Here is a 16,093-nt window from a genome sequence, read left to right on the forward strand (position 1 = left end):
TGACTCATCGTCATACTTGTCCTTATACCAGATTGAATTGACGCAACCCTAACACCATATCAGGCCAAACATAGAAACAGGAAAACTAGACACACAACATAGAATGCCCACTCAGCTCACGTCCTGACCAACACTAAAACAACGAAAACACAAAAGAACTATGGTCAGAACGTGACAGTTGAGTCATTTTCTATTAAGGTATCTTTACTTTTCTTCAAGTATGACAATTGAATACTTTTTCCACCACTGCCCATGACTTTGGAACTATTTCTCTACATAGGAGGATGGCAACTTTGTGATCTATGGCAGGAAGCCCATGTGGAACTCTGACACTGCTGGACCAGCGCGACGCCTATTGCCTGTGCATGCAAGACGACTGCAACTTTGTAATGTACAAGAAGGACAACAAGATGATATGGCAGACCACGTGCCCGGCGTCCGGTGGCTGTGTAATGATGTGCCGCATGTGGCTGTGTAATGATGGCACCATGGTGGTGGAGAGAGACGGAGAGGAGGTGTGGTCCTCTGCTCAGTCTAAGGGATTCAAGCAGTGAGCGGAGCACCTGCATCTCTACCGGGTATAAGTTCATGCTGATAATAGCCACACTTTCCATCTGTGATGTATGACTGTCTTCCTTGACCTATGTTCAATAAAGAGCATGGTAAAAAAAGATCTGTTGTCTTCTGAATGTATTTTTCTTGGATTATCCTGATCTATCTATCAATGAAAAGGAATAGGGGTAACATAAATGGGAACAACCAGAAATGATCATAGAATTTTGAAGTATCCTCTTGCCATGAATGTGAGGAGAAAACAATATGGCATCTATTGAGCACATTGGGGAATCTGAGAGCTGTGAACACATCCGAATCTGGCAGATAAGAATAATGAATAATTGTTTCAATGAGCAGATATTTTTAGCACAGTGCATAGCGCACAAAACAGTTGAATAGCTCTGTTGAAATGTAGAGGGTGAGGTTCATTCTGTTGGCAGCCCCTCCTCTTTGTTACCACAGGCCTCTCTGAAGTGCCATTCTTAACGAGCCAGACACATCGCTCGTCTAGACACCACACTGTCCCTGTTGTTTCTCGTGCCAAGAGTAGCCTAAATCTCATTAGCAATGAGAGGGTTTGGCAGAGTGCTGGCTCAAAGGCTCTCCTCACCTATTGTGCACCAAATTTTTTTTGCAAGACTCTGTGATTATAGAGGTGAATGGGTTTATATCTGTGAATATTTATAAGACATGATTGGTCTTCAACAAATGATCAGTGGAAGACATCAAATGAGGTCAAGTGTTGTGGGGCTACTTTTGGGCTTAATGTGAATTAAATCGATCATGACTCAGTGCCTGTTGCCGACAGTAGATTAATCACTTATTTTTTTTATTGGATCTCTGTACATTTTTTTTTACAAAATTCAAAATTCTGCCAAAATGTCCACTAGATGGGGGACAACGCTTTTAATAGTGACACCTGTTTTTGTGATATGTCCAATTTCATCTGATGCGGAGTTGTGGTAAGAGTTTTGGCTCCTGCCTGACTATTGTTTGTGTCACACCCTGATCTGTTTCACCTGTCTTTGTGCTTGTCTCCACCCCCTTCCAGGTGTCGCCCATCTTCCCCATTATCCCCTGTGTAGTTATACCTGTGTTCTCTGTTTGTCTGTTGCTAATTCATTTTGTTTGTGAAACCTACCGGCGTTTGTTGCCCTGCTCCTGTTTGTTTCTTGCTGCTGTTTCCTAGTCATCCTGACCCGTCCCGCCAGTTCGTGGTGGAGGCCGATGCTTCGGATGTCAGAGTGAAGGCTGTCCTGTCCCAGCGGTCTGCCCTGGAACTCAAGTTGCATCCCTACGCCTTTTTCTACCCAGAGGAGGACAGAAGCTAGCTGTACTATGGTGCTACCCTACAGAGTGCTGCTGAGGCTACTGTAAACCTTCATTGCAAAACAGTGTTTTAATCAATTATTTGGTGATATGAATATATTTAGTGTAGTTTTACCTAAAAAGGCTAACTTTTTTAATGTTTCACTACAAAAAAATCTGAAATTCACTGAGGAGGATGGTCCTCCCCTTCCTCCTCTGAGGAGCCTCCACTGATCTATGGGTACAAAACAATGGGGATGGTAGGAATCTTGTTAGCTTGTTCTAATCTAGATAGCACACACGCTAATCATCTCAAAATAACTAATATCCTTTCTAAGGGACTGACTTTGAGAAAACAAATTGACTCTATAGAATACAAACATAGCACTATTGTAATTAGTTAGTTTGTATCAAGGAATTCCAACCTTCTATAATATATATCTGAATCCATTCACACAGTCAGCTAGATGAGATGAATTACAGAGTTGAGAATGGGAGTGCACAGCTGTGTTGTGATAGTCACGCATGATCTGACACATAATCTACATTTAAGCTAGCGTAGCCTGAAGCAAGGTTTTGTCTCTCTCTGCATTATATAAGTAGTTGCATATCAACAACAAAAAATTATGTTGAGAAATTACGTGCCTATACAAATATTTATATGCCTTTTTATGCCTCTGTTCAAGGAATGATGCGACTAATTACCCTATTACAGATCATACAACATAATTTTGTACAGCTTCCAGGGATATGCACTCCACTGGAAAGTAAGTAAGAAAGTAAGAAAGCTAAGCTAGTAAGTCTACACCCCTTGAACTTTTTTCATATTTTTCTGTTTTAAAAATAAATACAAAACTGAAATACTATAACAGGATAAATCTCCACCCCCCTGAGTTAATATTTGATGGAAGCACCTTTGGCAGACTTTACAGCTCTGCATCATTTTCATTAAGATTCTCCCAACTTTGCACAACTCTTAGGGCAACATATATCCATTGTTTTTGTCAAAATGGCTCTGGCTCAGTAAATTTGATAGGGGATCATTGATGGACAGCAATATTTAAACCTTGTCTCTGATTTTTTTTATCAGATATAAATCTGGTCTGAGACTAGACCACTCAGGAACACTCAACACCTCTTGGAAAGTCATTCTGGTGTGTCTTTTGCATAAAACTATTTTAATTGTCCCGCAGAAAAATAAACACTGACTGCTTCACTGAACACTACCGAGAGACTGAAAAACAGTTTCTATCTCAAGGCCATCAGACTGTAAAACAGCCATCACTAACGTTGAGTGGCTGCTGCCAACATACTGACTCAACTCTAGCCACTTTAATAATGTAAAAATTGATGTAATAAATATATCACTAGCCACTTTAAACAATGCCACTTTATATAATGTTTACATACCCTACATTACTCATCTCATATGTATATACTGTACTCTATACCATCTACTGCAGTCTTGCCTATGCCGTTAGGCCATCACTCATTCATATATTTTATGTACATATTCTTATTCATTCCTTTACACTGTGTGTATAAGGTAGTTGTTGTGAAATTGTTAGGTTAGATTACTTGTTAGATATTACTGCATGGTCGGAACTAGAAGCACAAGCATTTCGCTACACTCGCATTAACATCTGCTAACCATGTGTATGTGACAAATAACATTTGATTTGATTTGAGAATGCCAAGAGTGTGCAAAGCTGTCATCAAGGCAAAGGGTGGCTACTTTGAAGAATCTCAAATCTCAAATATATTTTGATTTATTTAACACTTTTTTGGTTACTACATGATTCCATATGTGTGATTTCATAGTTCTGATGTCTTCACTAGTATTCTACATTGTAGAAAATAGTAAAAATAAAAGAAAACCCTTGAATGGGTAGGTGTGTCCAAACTTTTGACTGGTACTGTATATAGCGCGTGTTAATGTCATCACCGGTTTACGGAAGTTTAGCATATGGACCAGCATCTAAAGACATCTATAGCCAGCAGCATACCACCCTGCATACCACTGCTGGCTTGCTTCTGAAGCTAAGCAGGGTTGGTCCTGGTCAGTCCCTGGATGGGAGACCAGGTGCTGCTGGAAGTGGTGTTGGAGGGCCTGTAGGAGGCACTCTTTCCTCTGGTCTAAACAAAGATCCCAATGCCCCAGGGCAGTGATTGGGGACACTGCTCTGTGTAGGGTGCCGTCTTTCGGATGGGACGTTAAACGGGTGTCCTGACTCTCTGAGGTCATTAAAGATCCCATGGCACTTATCGTAAGAGTAGGGGTGTTAACCCCGGTGTCCTGGCTAAATTCCCAATCTGGCCCTCAACCATCACGGTCACTAATAATCCCCAGTTTACAATTGGCTCATTCATCCCCCTCCTCTCCCCTGTAACTATTCCCCAGGTCGTTGCTGCAAATGAGAACGTGTTCTCAGTCAACTTACCTGGTAAAATAAAATAAAAAAATCTTTWAAAAAAAGCTAGATGTAATCCAGGCCCTGAGAATATGTTGGGGAGCACTCAGGACCTACAGGGTAGAGTTGGTAGAGATGCCGTTAAAGGTAAGATGACAACAGCTAGCCATTGCATATTGGGTAAATCTACAAGGACATAAGGTTACACATCCTACAAAAAAGGTGCCCCTAGAGGGCTGGGAACATAAACAAAATCTGAATACAAGCATTGGGTGGATAAGCAATTGCATGGCGAGAGAGATGGGGTTGTTTGGGAGGGAGTTTAGCCCCTCTGTGGTTCTAGATCTAGGCTTGCTTGAGAGGGTAAGCGATGTTGAGGAAGGAGTAGATTCAGTTGTAAGTGCACATTTAAGAACACAATACTTTGCTTTCTTGAATATATTCACAGATGGATCTAAGGACCTTAATTAAAACAGGGAGGACAGGAGCAGCTTTTAGTGTTCCTGAGTTTAAGGTGTCAGTCACAAAAAGAGCAACGAATCATTTATCTGTTTACACAATGAAGTTGTTGGGCATACTATTGGCTGCGGAGTGGATGGAAGAGGTGAGGCCAGACAGAGTAGTCATCTGCTCTGACTCTTGTGCAGCACTGATGATCTTAAATAAATGTATGTCTCAGAGCAGACAGGATGTATTGTATGAGGTTTTGCAGTGCTTGTATGGGGTGAAACAGATGGTGGTATTTATGATGTTCCTCTGGGTACCAGCTCATGTGGGAGTAGAGGGGAATGAGGATGTGGTTGTTATCGCCAAGCAGACTCTTAAACATCCTAATGTTGARATAGAATTATCAATCAGTAAAGCAGAAGCCAATGGGTTTATAAGAACAGTGGTTAAAAACAAATGGCAAGAGTTGTGGAACAGGGAGAGAAAGGGAAGACACCTGAGTAAGATCATTGTCAGGAGGAGATGGCGACAGTGGAACATGTTCTATTTCAGTGCCAGAAATATGTGAGGGAAAGAGAGCGATTGTTATTAGATTTGAAGAGTAATGGGGTTCAAAAGCCAGGATTAAGTGAACTCCCGGTGAAATCTTCGGGAGATGTAGTATTTAATTATGTATTTTCTTTTTTTCGGGAGATTTGATTATTGGGTAGGATTTAGACCTTCACTGTCTCTGTTCCACACTCCAGTCCAGCTGGTGGCGATAATTCCACTTAAAGTTGGTTGCCAACCGTCATATAAAATTCCCAGAAGAAGAAGCGCATTAACCAACAACAACAACAATGACGCATGGTGTTAGGAGATGTAACAAAAATATATACTTTATACCGTCAATGGGAGAGATAATTAACGAAACAAAAGGAGGCAACGGAAAAACAACTTTTTTACTATAATTTCTTTCCATACACATGATTTTGCTCTTCATCTGTGAATACGGATAGTAGGAACAACATTTCGCAATCTATTTTGCATGCAGTTGAGCGCGCAAACCGGACTATAATATTTTTCCTCGGTTAACCTATTAACACGACTATTATATCATTTATTTCCGCTTTTTATTTGAACTTTATCAGGAGTACATTTTGAAGGTGTTTTATTTTTGAGTGCTACGGTTTACCCCTGTGCTAACAGTAAGATGTGTTGAGCGCTTTACTATAGCTGTGTCGTCGGGGATTCTAGACTGTATAGACATTTGCGCTACATTCGAGTGAAACCAACTGGGAAATAACAATTAACACGGAATACAATGACTATGTCTGTACCGGAGAGCAATTCAGGGTCCGAGGGGAAGGAGGAGGAGAGTGAAGATGAGAGTGAAATCCTGGAGGAAAGCCCATGCGGTCGCTGGCAAAAGCGAAAAGAGCAGGTTGGTCTATCTGTTTGGTTGCTCCAGTGGCAGCGATTCAACTTGTGGGATACACATATTGACAGTTAAAGGGGAGACAAGATAAATATAATTCTGTTTAGAGCATGATTGCCTGGAACATTATTGCCTGATAGGCCTATAGTCTACGTCGTAACGAATCTAATAACCATTGGGGTTGGATGGTGATGCCTGTCTGTATTGTAGCAGCAGGTACAACCGATACATTACATAATAGTGGTAGGCAACTATATTCAGCTGCGGCCTTATTTTTTGTAGTAATGGATGGTCAGGGGCCAGAACATAGCCACAATGCCTAGTCTACTCCACCCATGCTGTACCGAGGATTTCCAGCACACAGCTTTAACCAACCATTTCCAGCACACAGCTTTAACCAACTACTGTAGGTATGTTGGTCTATTGTACTTTAAACAATGTGTATGCAGGTTGCTTATGATTCAAACCTGGGTCAATAGGTGCCCAACATAACACCAGGTGACGGTGTGTTGGACACGGTCACTCCTAATATAGAGGACTATAGAGCCTGTCTGCCTTCCTGATTTCTGTAACTGTTAGCTTACCTGCGTAATATTGACTTGTTTTGCAAACATGGTCCTGTTTTATTAATTGCTGTGCTGATCAATGGGCAGTTTATTAACTCGTCAAATGAATATGTAGCTTAACATTGTGTGTATTTGCTACAATAATACACATTTACTATAGGCCATATCTAAAAATACATACAGCTTAATGATATATACACTGTATACAAAACAATAAGAACACCTGCTCTTTCCATGACAGACTGATCAGATGAATCCAGGTGAAAGCTATGATCCCTTATTGATGTCAAATTGTTAAATCCACTTCAGTCAGTGTAGATGAAGGGGAGGAGACGGGTTTAATAAGTATTTTTAAGCCTTGAGACATGGGTTGTGTATGTTTGCCATTCAGAGTGTGAATGGACAAAACAAAATATTGAAGTGCCTTTGAATGGGGTGTGGTAGTAGGTGCCAGGCGCACCGGTTTGAGTGTGTTTCGTACTGCAATGCTGCTGGTTTCCCGTGTGTATCAGAATGGTCCACCATCCAAAGGACATCAAGTCAACTTGACACAACTGTGGGAAGCATTGGAGCCAACATGGGCCAGCATCCCTGGGGAACGCTTTCGACACCATGAAGAATCCACGTCCCGACGAATTGAGGCTGTTCTGAGGGCAAAAGGGTGTGCAACTCAATATTAGGAAGGTGTACCTAATGTTTTGTGTGTGTAGAAATATACACATACACAGAACAAAAATATTTTTTTGGTACTTTTCCCCCCCAATTTTGTGAAGTCCAATTGGTAGTTAAAGTCTTGTCCCATCGCTGCAACTCTCGTACAGACTTGGGAGATGCGATGGTCGAGAGCCTTGCATCCTCTGAAACGCGACCCTGCCAAGCTGCACTGCTTCTTGACACTGCTCGCTTAACCTGGGAGGCCAGCCGCACCAATGTGTCGGAGGAAACACTGTATAGCTGCCGACCGAAGTCAGCGTACATGCGCCCGGCTGCCACAAGGAGTCGCTAGAGTGCGATGGGACAAGGACATCCCAGCCGGCCAAACCCTCCCCTAACCCGGGCGATGCTGGGCCAATTTAACAACCCTGGTATTTCTTTATACAACTTTTCAAATATACATAACCAGCAGTTTACGGTCTAGCTACCTGTATACTCACCACCATTGCACTGGGGACCAACGAAGTCCAACCACCTGTTCTGCATGATAGGGTCTTTTGGCAGGGCATGCAAACCATAGTTGGTCAATCCTTATAGGGCTGCGATCTTTTGCATTGGGGGCGATGAAACAACGGAGCCCCATTCAACGAAAGGAAGCGAATTAGAAGGGGTGATTTGCACTTGGAGTTTGGCAAAGGGAGGCATGATTTGACATAATTGTAATCCAAACCCAACCTTCATTTACTCGTTGTGACTTACTGATGTTCCAAACTCCGTTTTGGACAAGACTGACTTTATGAACAAAATTTGCTTATTTACACTTTGTAGTCAATTGACATTAGAATGAATGCTTCTGACTCATATTGATGCCCCACAGGCCTGTTTTTAAAGAGATTTGTTGGTTTTAAGGGGAAGTCTCTAGTTAAAGGTGTATTATACAACATTTCCACATGCAGAGCCTGATAAAAAAAATGCAACCAAAAGTCTGTCATTGGTAGTGCCATTGTAACCTTTAATTCGACCTCTGCCGAAAGGTCGGGGCCTTAATGGCACAGGTGGTGTGCTTGCTTAACTGCAAGGGTTGCTGGTTTAAACCCTGGTCTTCTGGCTGTTGCCCTCTAATAGCTCAAGTCAGTTTTGAATTAACTATAGTCAAACATAATTGTCTGCAGTTTCTAGAAGATGAATAGATCAATTGATTGTGACAGTCTTACATTGTAAAATATGACTCAATTCCCATTGAATGCAAAGTAAAAGAAAACTGTTTAAAGTCATTGACTTTTGAAGGTCGTATAACTCAGCAATAGAGACTGAACTAAGGTATCCCCATGTACACTAGATCCACGACTTTCTTGTGCCTTTTACATCTTGTTTCTAGCCTAAAGTGTTCCGCGCCACTGGAAGAGTTGTTGACAAATATCCAACACATGGCCGAGTTATTCGTTTGGCACTGTTGATCAGCACACATTTGGATTCAAATGTCAAGAAGACAGGAGGAGCGTACTAGAATGTATTATGGATGTTAGAAACTGGTGAGTTTTTCTGATGCTAGCGAGCATGCATTTGCACACAGGATTCAGTGCAGAGGTGCTGTTTGTTTACATGTAACTTTAGCTAGCAATTTGTTTTCTCAGCAGTTTGAGTTGTGTTCTGTCTGACAGTGAAATGTGGCTAGCTCTTACCACAGCTTGGACTATGGAGTAGCTAGCTGGCTAGTGTTGCAGAAGCCCATTGCATGCATTGTAAGGTAGCAGCGTGACAATTTGACCAAAGTACAGCGTGTCCCACAAAATGTGTGTGTGTATATATAAACACACGTGTATTATTATATATATATGCAATGAAAATTGGTGGTCAGCTAGCTAGAAGGGTGTCTTTAGTCGCAAAACTTACCGTTATTTTCCAGTCCATTTAATTGTTGAGCTCGAGGTGATTTCATCCTCTAACCGTCAGATGTTGGGGGGAAATTAGCTAACTAGCATTCAGCTGACTGGTGTTAGCTAGCTACAGAGGCTAGCTGCTGGACGTTGGGCAAGCCAGCTCATGTTAGCTAGCTACCTATGTAGTTAATGAAAATATCTGTTTGCTTTTATTGATTAACCTTTCTAGCGCAGGCGTTCCGCTAGCGGAACCCCTCGACAACATTCCGCTGAAAAGGCAGTGCGCGAAATTCAAAAAATATTTTTTTGAAATATGTAACTTTCACACATTAACAAGTCCAATGGAGCAAATGAAAGATAAACCTCTTGTTAATCTACCCATCATGTCCGATTTCAAAAAGGCTTTACAGTGAAAGCACAACATATGATTATGTTAGTTCAGAGCCAAGTCAAAAAAACACACAGCCATTTTTCCAGACAAAGATAGGAGTCACAAATAGCAGAAATATAGATAAAATGAATCACTAACCTTTGATGATCTTCATCAGATGACACTCATAGGACATTATGTTACATAATACATGTATGTTTTGTTCGATAATGTGCATATTTATATCCAAAAATCTCAGTTTACATTGGCGCGTTACGTGCAGTAATGTTTTGATGCCAAAACATCTGGTGATTTTGCAGATAGCCACAGAAATCCCAGAAATACTCATAATAAACATTGATAAAAGATACAAGGGTTATTCACAGAATTAAAGATAGACTTCTCCTTAATGCAACCGCTGTGTCAGATTTTTTTTTTAAATTACGGAAAAAGCATAATCTGAGTACGGCGCTCAGAGCCCAATCCAGCCAAAGAAATATCCGCCATGTTGGAGTCAACAGAAGTTAGAAATAACATTATAAATATTAACTTACCTTTGATGATCTTCATCAGAATGCACTCCCAGGAATCCCAGTTCGACAATAAATGACTGATTTGTTCCATAAAGTCCATAATTTATGTCCAAATAGCCACTAGTTGTTAGCGTGTTCAGCCCAGTAATCCATCTTCATGAGCACTACGTCCAGACAAAAACTCGAAAAGTTCCGTTACAGGTCGTAGAAACATGTCAAACGATGTATGGAATCAATCTTTAGGATGTTTTTAACATAATCATCAATAATGTTCCAACCGGAGAATTCCATTGTCTGTAGAAAAGCACTGGAACGAGAGCTAACTCTGTCGGGAGCGCGCGTCACGAGCCTGAGACACTCTGCCAGACCCATGACTCATTCAGCACCCATTCCCCCCTCCTTTATAGCAGAAGCCTGAAACAAGTTTCTAAAGACGGTTGACATCTAGTGGAAGCCTTAGGAAGTGCAACTTGACCCCATAGACACAACAAACATCAGATTTCCCACTTCCTGGTTGGATTTTTCTCAGGTTTTCACCTGCCATATGAGTTCAGTTATACTCAGACATCATTCAAACAGTTTTAGAAACTTCAGAGTGTTTTCTATCAAAAACTACTAATAATATGCATATATTTGCATCTGGGACAGAGTAGCAGGCAGTTTACTCTGGGCACGCATTTCATGCAAAAGTGAAAATGCTGCCCCCTATCCCAAACAGGTTTAACCTCAGCATGAATAACACCATATAGCTAGGTAGCTACAGTAGCCTAGGTTTGTTCGCATACACTTATTATGCCCGGCAGCCTGGTGCAAACAGCTTTACTGTTGTGCAGCAACTGAGTTGCTGGTCCCGGCTCCGGCTAAAAAAAGACTTTAGCATTGTCAGAAATGCTACAAAAGGTAGCACATCGTTGGTTCTTAATAGACAGAAATGAGCACTTGAGAGCGATAAATTATAAGTGTAATCAAAACTGTTGCACCTACAAACTTATGCAGTCTGAAAGGTGGCAAGTCTAATGGTCACTTTATGGATGCTTTAATCTGGTTCTTATCCAACACCTAGATATTTTCTTTTTTTCTAATACTAAGGACCCAGTATGTGGTTCTCAGTAACGGCCGGACTGCTCATGACAGAGGCAGGGAGTGTGTTGTGTACCTCCAATCAAGGTGATTTGTGAATTATCATCAACATTGGTGTCATATTGGCTTAGTTATGATGGTAGGGAGATTTTAATTGAACATTGAGCATCAATCAACCCCAATCCCGACCGGTGCGACAATAATAATTTGTGCACTGTGCACCTGCCACCTCTCCTTCAATTCCAAGTTCAATACCAACTCTCCTTCAATTACGGAAAATACTTCGGAGCGAACGAAACAGCACACCTCAGTCTTGCTATATGTAGCCCATGTATCTGATGCTGTCTGGACAGAAGAGGAGTAAACTATTTTTGTCCAGACAGCATCAAATACATGGGCTACACATACATGTCCTCTGCCTCAACGACGATGGCAGTATTATCAGCAGCACCTGTCTTTTTTACTAAAGAAATGCATTGACTTAGGACATTTTTCAGTTAAAATTCAATCTAGTTTATTTTTCCTTTTTCTCTGCCCCGCTTTGAAAGCGCCTCACTGCTGCAGCTTAATTTCAATAAAAGTCACGTTTCCAATCCTATCGCGTGAAACAATGCATGGTAACTCTGTCAGGGTGGAATATTCCATTACTGTGAACCAGTCCGTAGGTGATTAATGACACTTCTTTTCTGCTGTTATGAGAAACTTGCATCATATCATAACACTTATTACACATCTATAAGCATTTCATGAATGTGGTTTAACAGGTCCCAACCGCATTATTAAAGGTTAATGAAAAATATGAATAGCATATCTATAGCACATTCATGTCATGCTATGCAAGAGCTCATATTTAGATATCTTAATAGATGCATCATTATAATGACAGCGTAGTGTAATCACTATGGCTGTTCTCAAAAGTGTGCTGCTGCCATACAAGTGTTAGTAAATATGCCAAAAGGCCAAATGACATTTAGAAAATCATGCTGATATATAGCCTGTATCAGCCCCATTCTCCCCACCGGCCGGTATAGGCCCGTGACTTCCCTTATTCTTCTTCTCTCTGAGGTCAATGGTGCATGAAGATCACCACAGGGTTGAATCCTCAGGGTAAATCTTGTTGAATAAAATCGTGTAGTTGAGGGTCATCAACTCATTCGTAACTCATTAACAGCCCTCCTCCACATCACAATTAGGCCTAAGTTGGTTCTATGTATGTGAAGGGCTTACTGAGAAAAACTTCCAAAAGGACTAATTTGAGGTAGAAAGTTAGAGCACACAACAACAAAGTAGAGATTGGTTTATTTTATCTCACTTTAATCCGTTGGACAGGATGCGAACAGGTGACTTGACATTGAATATCCCTTTGAGCATGTTGAAGTTATTAATTACACTGGATGGTGTATCTATACACCCAGTCACTACAAAGATGCAGGCGTCCTTTCTAACTCAGTTGCCAGAGAGGAAGGAAACCAATGAGGGATTTCACCATGGGGCCAATGGTGACTTTAATACAGTTACAGAGTTTAATGGCTGTGATAGAAGAAAGTGAGGATGGATCAACAACACTGTAGTTACTCCACAATACTAACCTAATTGACAAGGGTGAAAATAAGGAAGCCTATACAGAATAAAAATATTCCAAAACATGCATCTTGTTTGCAACAAGGCACTAACGTAATACTGCATAAAAATGTGTCAAAGCAATTCACTTTTTGTCCTGAATACAACGTGTTTTGTTTGGGGCAAATCCAATAAATCAAATCAAATCAAATTTTATTAGTCACATACACATGGTTAGCAGATGTTAATGCGAGTGTAGCGAAATGCTTGTGCTTCTAGTTCCGACAATGCAGTAATAACCAACAAGTAATCTAACCTAACAATTCCACAACTACTACCTTATACACACACACAAGTGTAAAGGGATAAAGAATATGTACATAAAGATATATGAATGAGTGGTGGTAAGAACGGCATGGCAAGATGCAGTAGATGGTATAGAGTACGGTATATACATATGAGATGAGTACTGTAGGGTATGTAAACATAAAGTGGCATAGTTTAAAGTGGCTAGTGGTACATGTATTACATAAAGATGGCAAGATGCAGTAGATGATATAGAGTACAGTATATACATATGAGATGGGTAATGTAGGGTATGTAAACATTATATTAAGTGGCATTGTTTAAAGTGGCTAGTGGTACATTTTTACATAATTTCCATCAATTCCCATTTAAAAGTGGCTGGAGTTGAGTCAGTATGTTGGCAGCGGCCGCTAAATGTTAGTAGTGGCTGTTTAACAGTCTGATGGCCTTGAGATAGAAGCTGTTTTTCAGTCTCTCGGTCCCTGCTTTGATGCACCTGTACTGACCTCGCCTTCTGGATGATAGCGGGGTGAACAGGCAGTGGCTTGGGTGGTTGTTGTCCTTGATGATCTTTATGGCCTTCCTGTGACATCGGGTGGTGTAGGTGTCCTGGAGGGCAGGTAGTTTGCCCCTGGTGATGCGTTCTGCAGACCTCACTACCCTCTGGAGAGCCTTACGGTTGTGGGCGGAGCAGTTGCCGTACCAGGCGGTGATACAGCCCGACAGGATGCTCTCGATTGTGCATCTGTAGAAGTTTGTGAGTGCTTTTGGTGACAAGCCGAATTTCTTCAGCCTCCTGAGGTTGAAGAGGCGCTGCTGCGCCCTTCTTCACAACGCTGTCTGTGTGGGTGGACCAATTCAGTTTGTCCGTGATGTGTACACCGAGGAACTTAAAACTTTCCACCTTCTCACTACTGACCCGTCGATGTGGATAGGGGGGTGCTCCTCTGCTGTTTCCTGAAGTCCACAATCATCTCCTTTGTTTGTTGACGTTGAGTGTGAGGTTATTTTCCTGACACCACACTCCGAGGCCCTCACCTCCTCCCTGTAGGCCGTCTCGTCGTTGTTGGTAATCAAGCCTACCACTGTAGTGTCATCCGCAAACTTGATGATTGAGTTGGAGGCGTGCATGGCCACGCAGTCGTGGGTGAACAGGGAGTACAGGAGAGGGCTCAGAACGCACCCTTGTGGGCCCAGTGTTGAGGATCAGCGGGGTGGAGATGTTGTACCTACCCTCACCACCTGGGGGCGGCCCGTCAGGAAGTCCAGGACCCAGTTGCACAGGGCGGGTCGAGACCAGGGTCTCGAGCTTGATGACGAGTTTGGAGGGTACTATGGTGTTAAATGCTGAGCTGTAATCGATGAACAGCATCTCACATGGGTATCCTCTTGTCCAGATGGGTTAGGGCAGTGTGCAGTGTGGTTGCGATGCGTCGTCTGTGGACCTATTGGGTCGGTAAGCAAATTGGAGTGGGTCTAGGGTGTCCGGTAGGGTGGAGGTGATATGGTCCTTGACTAGTCTCTCAAAGCACTTCATGAGACGGAAGTGAGTGCTACGGGGCGGTAGTCGTTTAGCTCAGTTACCTTAGCTTTCTTGGGAACAGGAACAATGGTGGCCCTCTTGAAGCATGTGGGAACAGCAGACTGGGATAAGGATTGATTGAATATGTCCGTAAACACACCAGCCAGCTGGTCTGCGCATGCTCTGAGACGCGGCTGGGAATGCCGTCTGGGCCTGCAGCCTTGCGAGGGTTAACACGTTTAAATGTTTTACTCACCTCGGCTGCAGTGAAGGAGAGCCCGCAGGTTTTGGTAGGGGGCCGTGTCAGTGGCACTGTATTGTCCTCAAAGCGGGCAAAAAAGTTGTTTAGCCTGTCTGGGAGCAAGACATCCTGGTCCGCGACGGGGCTGGTTTTCTTTTGTAATCCGTGATTGACTGTAGACCCTGCCACATACCTCTTGTGTCTGAGCTGTTGAATTGCGACTCGATTTTGTCTCTGTACTGGGACTTAGCCTGTTTGATTGCCTTGCGGAGAGAATAGCTACACTGTTTGTATTCGGTCATGCTTCCGGTCCACTTGCCCTGGTAAAAGCAGTGGTTCGCGCTTTCAGTTTCACGCGAATGCTGCCGTCAATCCACGGTTTCTGGTTTGGGAATGTTTTAATCGTTGCTGTGGGTACGACATCGTCAATGCACTTCCTAATGAACTCGCTCACCGAATCAGCATATTCGTCAATATTGTTGTTGACGCAATGCGGAACATATTCCAATCCGCGTGATCGAAGCAGTCTTGAAGCGTGGATTCAGATTGGTCGGACCAGCGTTGAACAGACCTGAGCGCGGGAGCTTGTTGTTGAGTTTCTGTTTGTAGGCTGGAATCAACAAAATGGAGTCGGTGTCAGCTTTTCCGAAAGGGGGGCGGGGGAGGGCCTATATGCGTCGCGGAAATTAGTATAACAATGATCATGGGTTTTTCAGCCCTGGTAGCACAATCGATATGCTAATAGAATTAGGGAGTTTTGTTTTTAGATTAGCCTTGTTAAAATCCCCAGCTACGATGAATGCAGCCTCAGGGTGTGTGGTTTCCAGTTTACAAAGAGTCAGATAAAGTTCGTTCAGGGCCATCGATGTGTCTGCTTGGGGGGAATATATACGGCTGTGATTATGATTGAAGAGAATCCCTTGGTAGATAATGCGGTCGACATTTGATTGTGAGGAGTTCTAGATCAGGTGAACAGAATGACTTGAGTTCCTGTGTGTTGTTATGATGATCACACCACGTCTCGTTAATCATAAGGCATACCCCGCCCCTCTTCTTACCGGAAAGATGTTTGTTTCTGTCGGCGCGATGCATGAAGAAACCAGCTGGCTGCACCGACTCCGTTAGCGTCTCTTGAGTAGCCATGTTTCCGTGAAGCAGAGCACGTTGCAATCCCTGATGTCTCTCTGGAATGCTACCCGTGCTCGGATTTGTCAACCTTATTGTCAAGAGACTGGACATTGGC

At 42.5% G+C, this 16,093-nt stretch overlaps 1 protein-coding gene across 1 annotated transcript in view; it reads left to right on the top strand.

Moving 5' to 3' along the window:
- The first annotated feature begins 5,519 nt into the window (after window positions 1–5,519).
- LOC111973437 (nuclear receptor-binding protein 2-like) overlaps window positions 5,520–16,093 on the top strand; it is a 79,524-nt gene continuing 68,950 nt past the window's right edge. Inside the window, exon 1 of the mRNA XM_024000802.3 lies at window positions 5,520–6,144. Coding sequence (XP_023856570.1) covers window positions 6,025–6,144 — 120 coding nt within the window. The 5' untranslated portion in view covers window positions 5,520–6,024. The remainder of the gene's footprint in view (window positions 6,145–16,093) is intronic.

Source organism: Salvelinus sp. IW2-2015, linkage group LG14, assembly GCF_002910315.2.
Source record: "Salvelinus sp. IW2-2015 linkage group LG14, ASM291031v2, whole genome shotgun sequence".
In the NCBI taxonomy this organism is placed as follows: Eukaryota; Metazoa; Chordata; class Actinopteri; order Salmoniformes; family Salmonidae; genus Salvelinus; species Salvelinus sp. IW2-2015.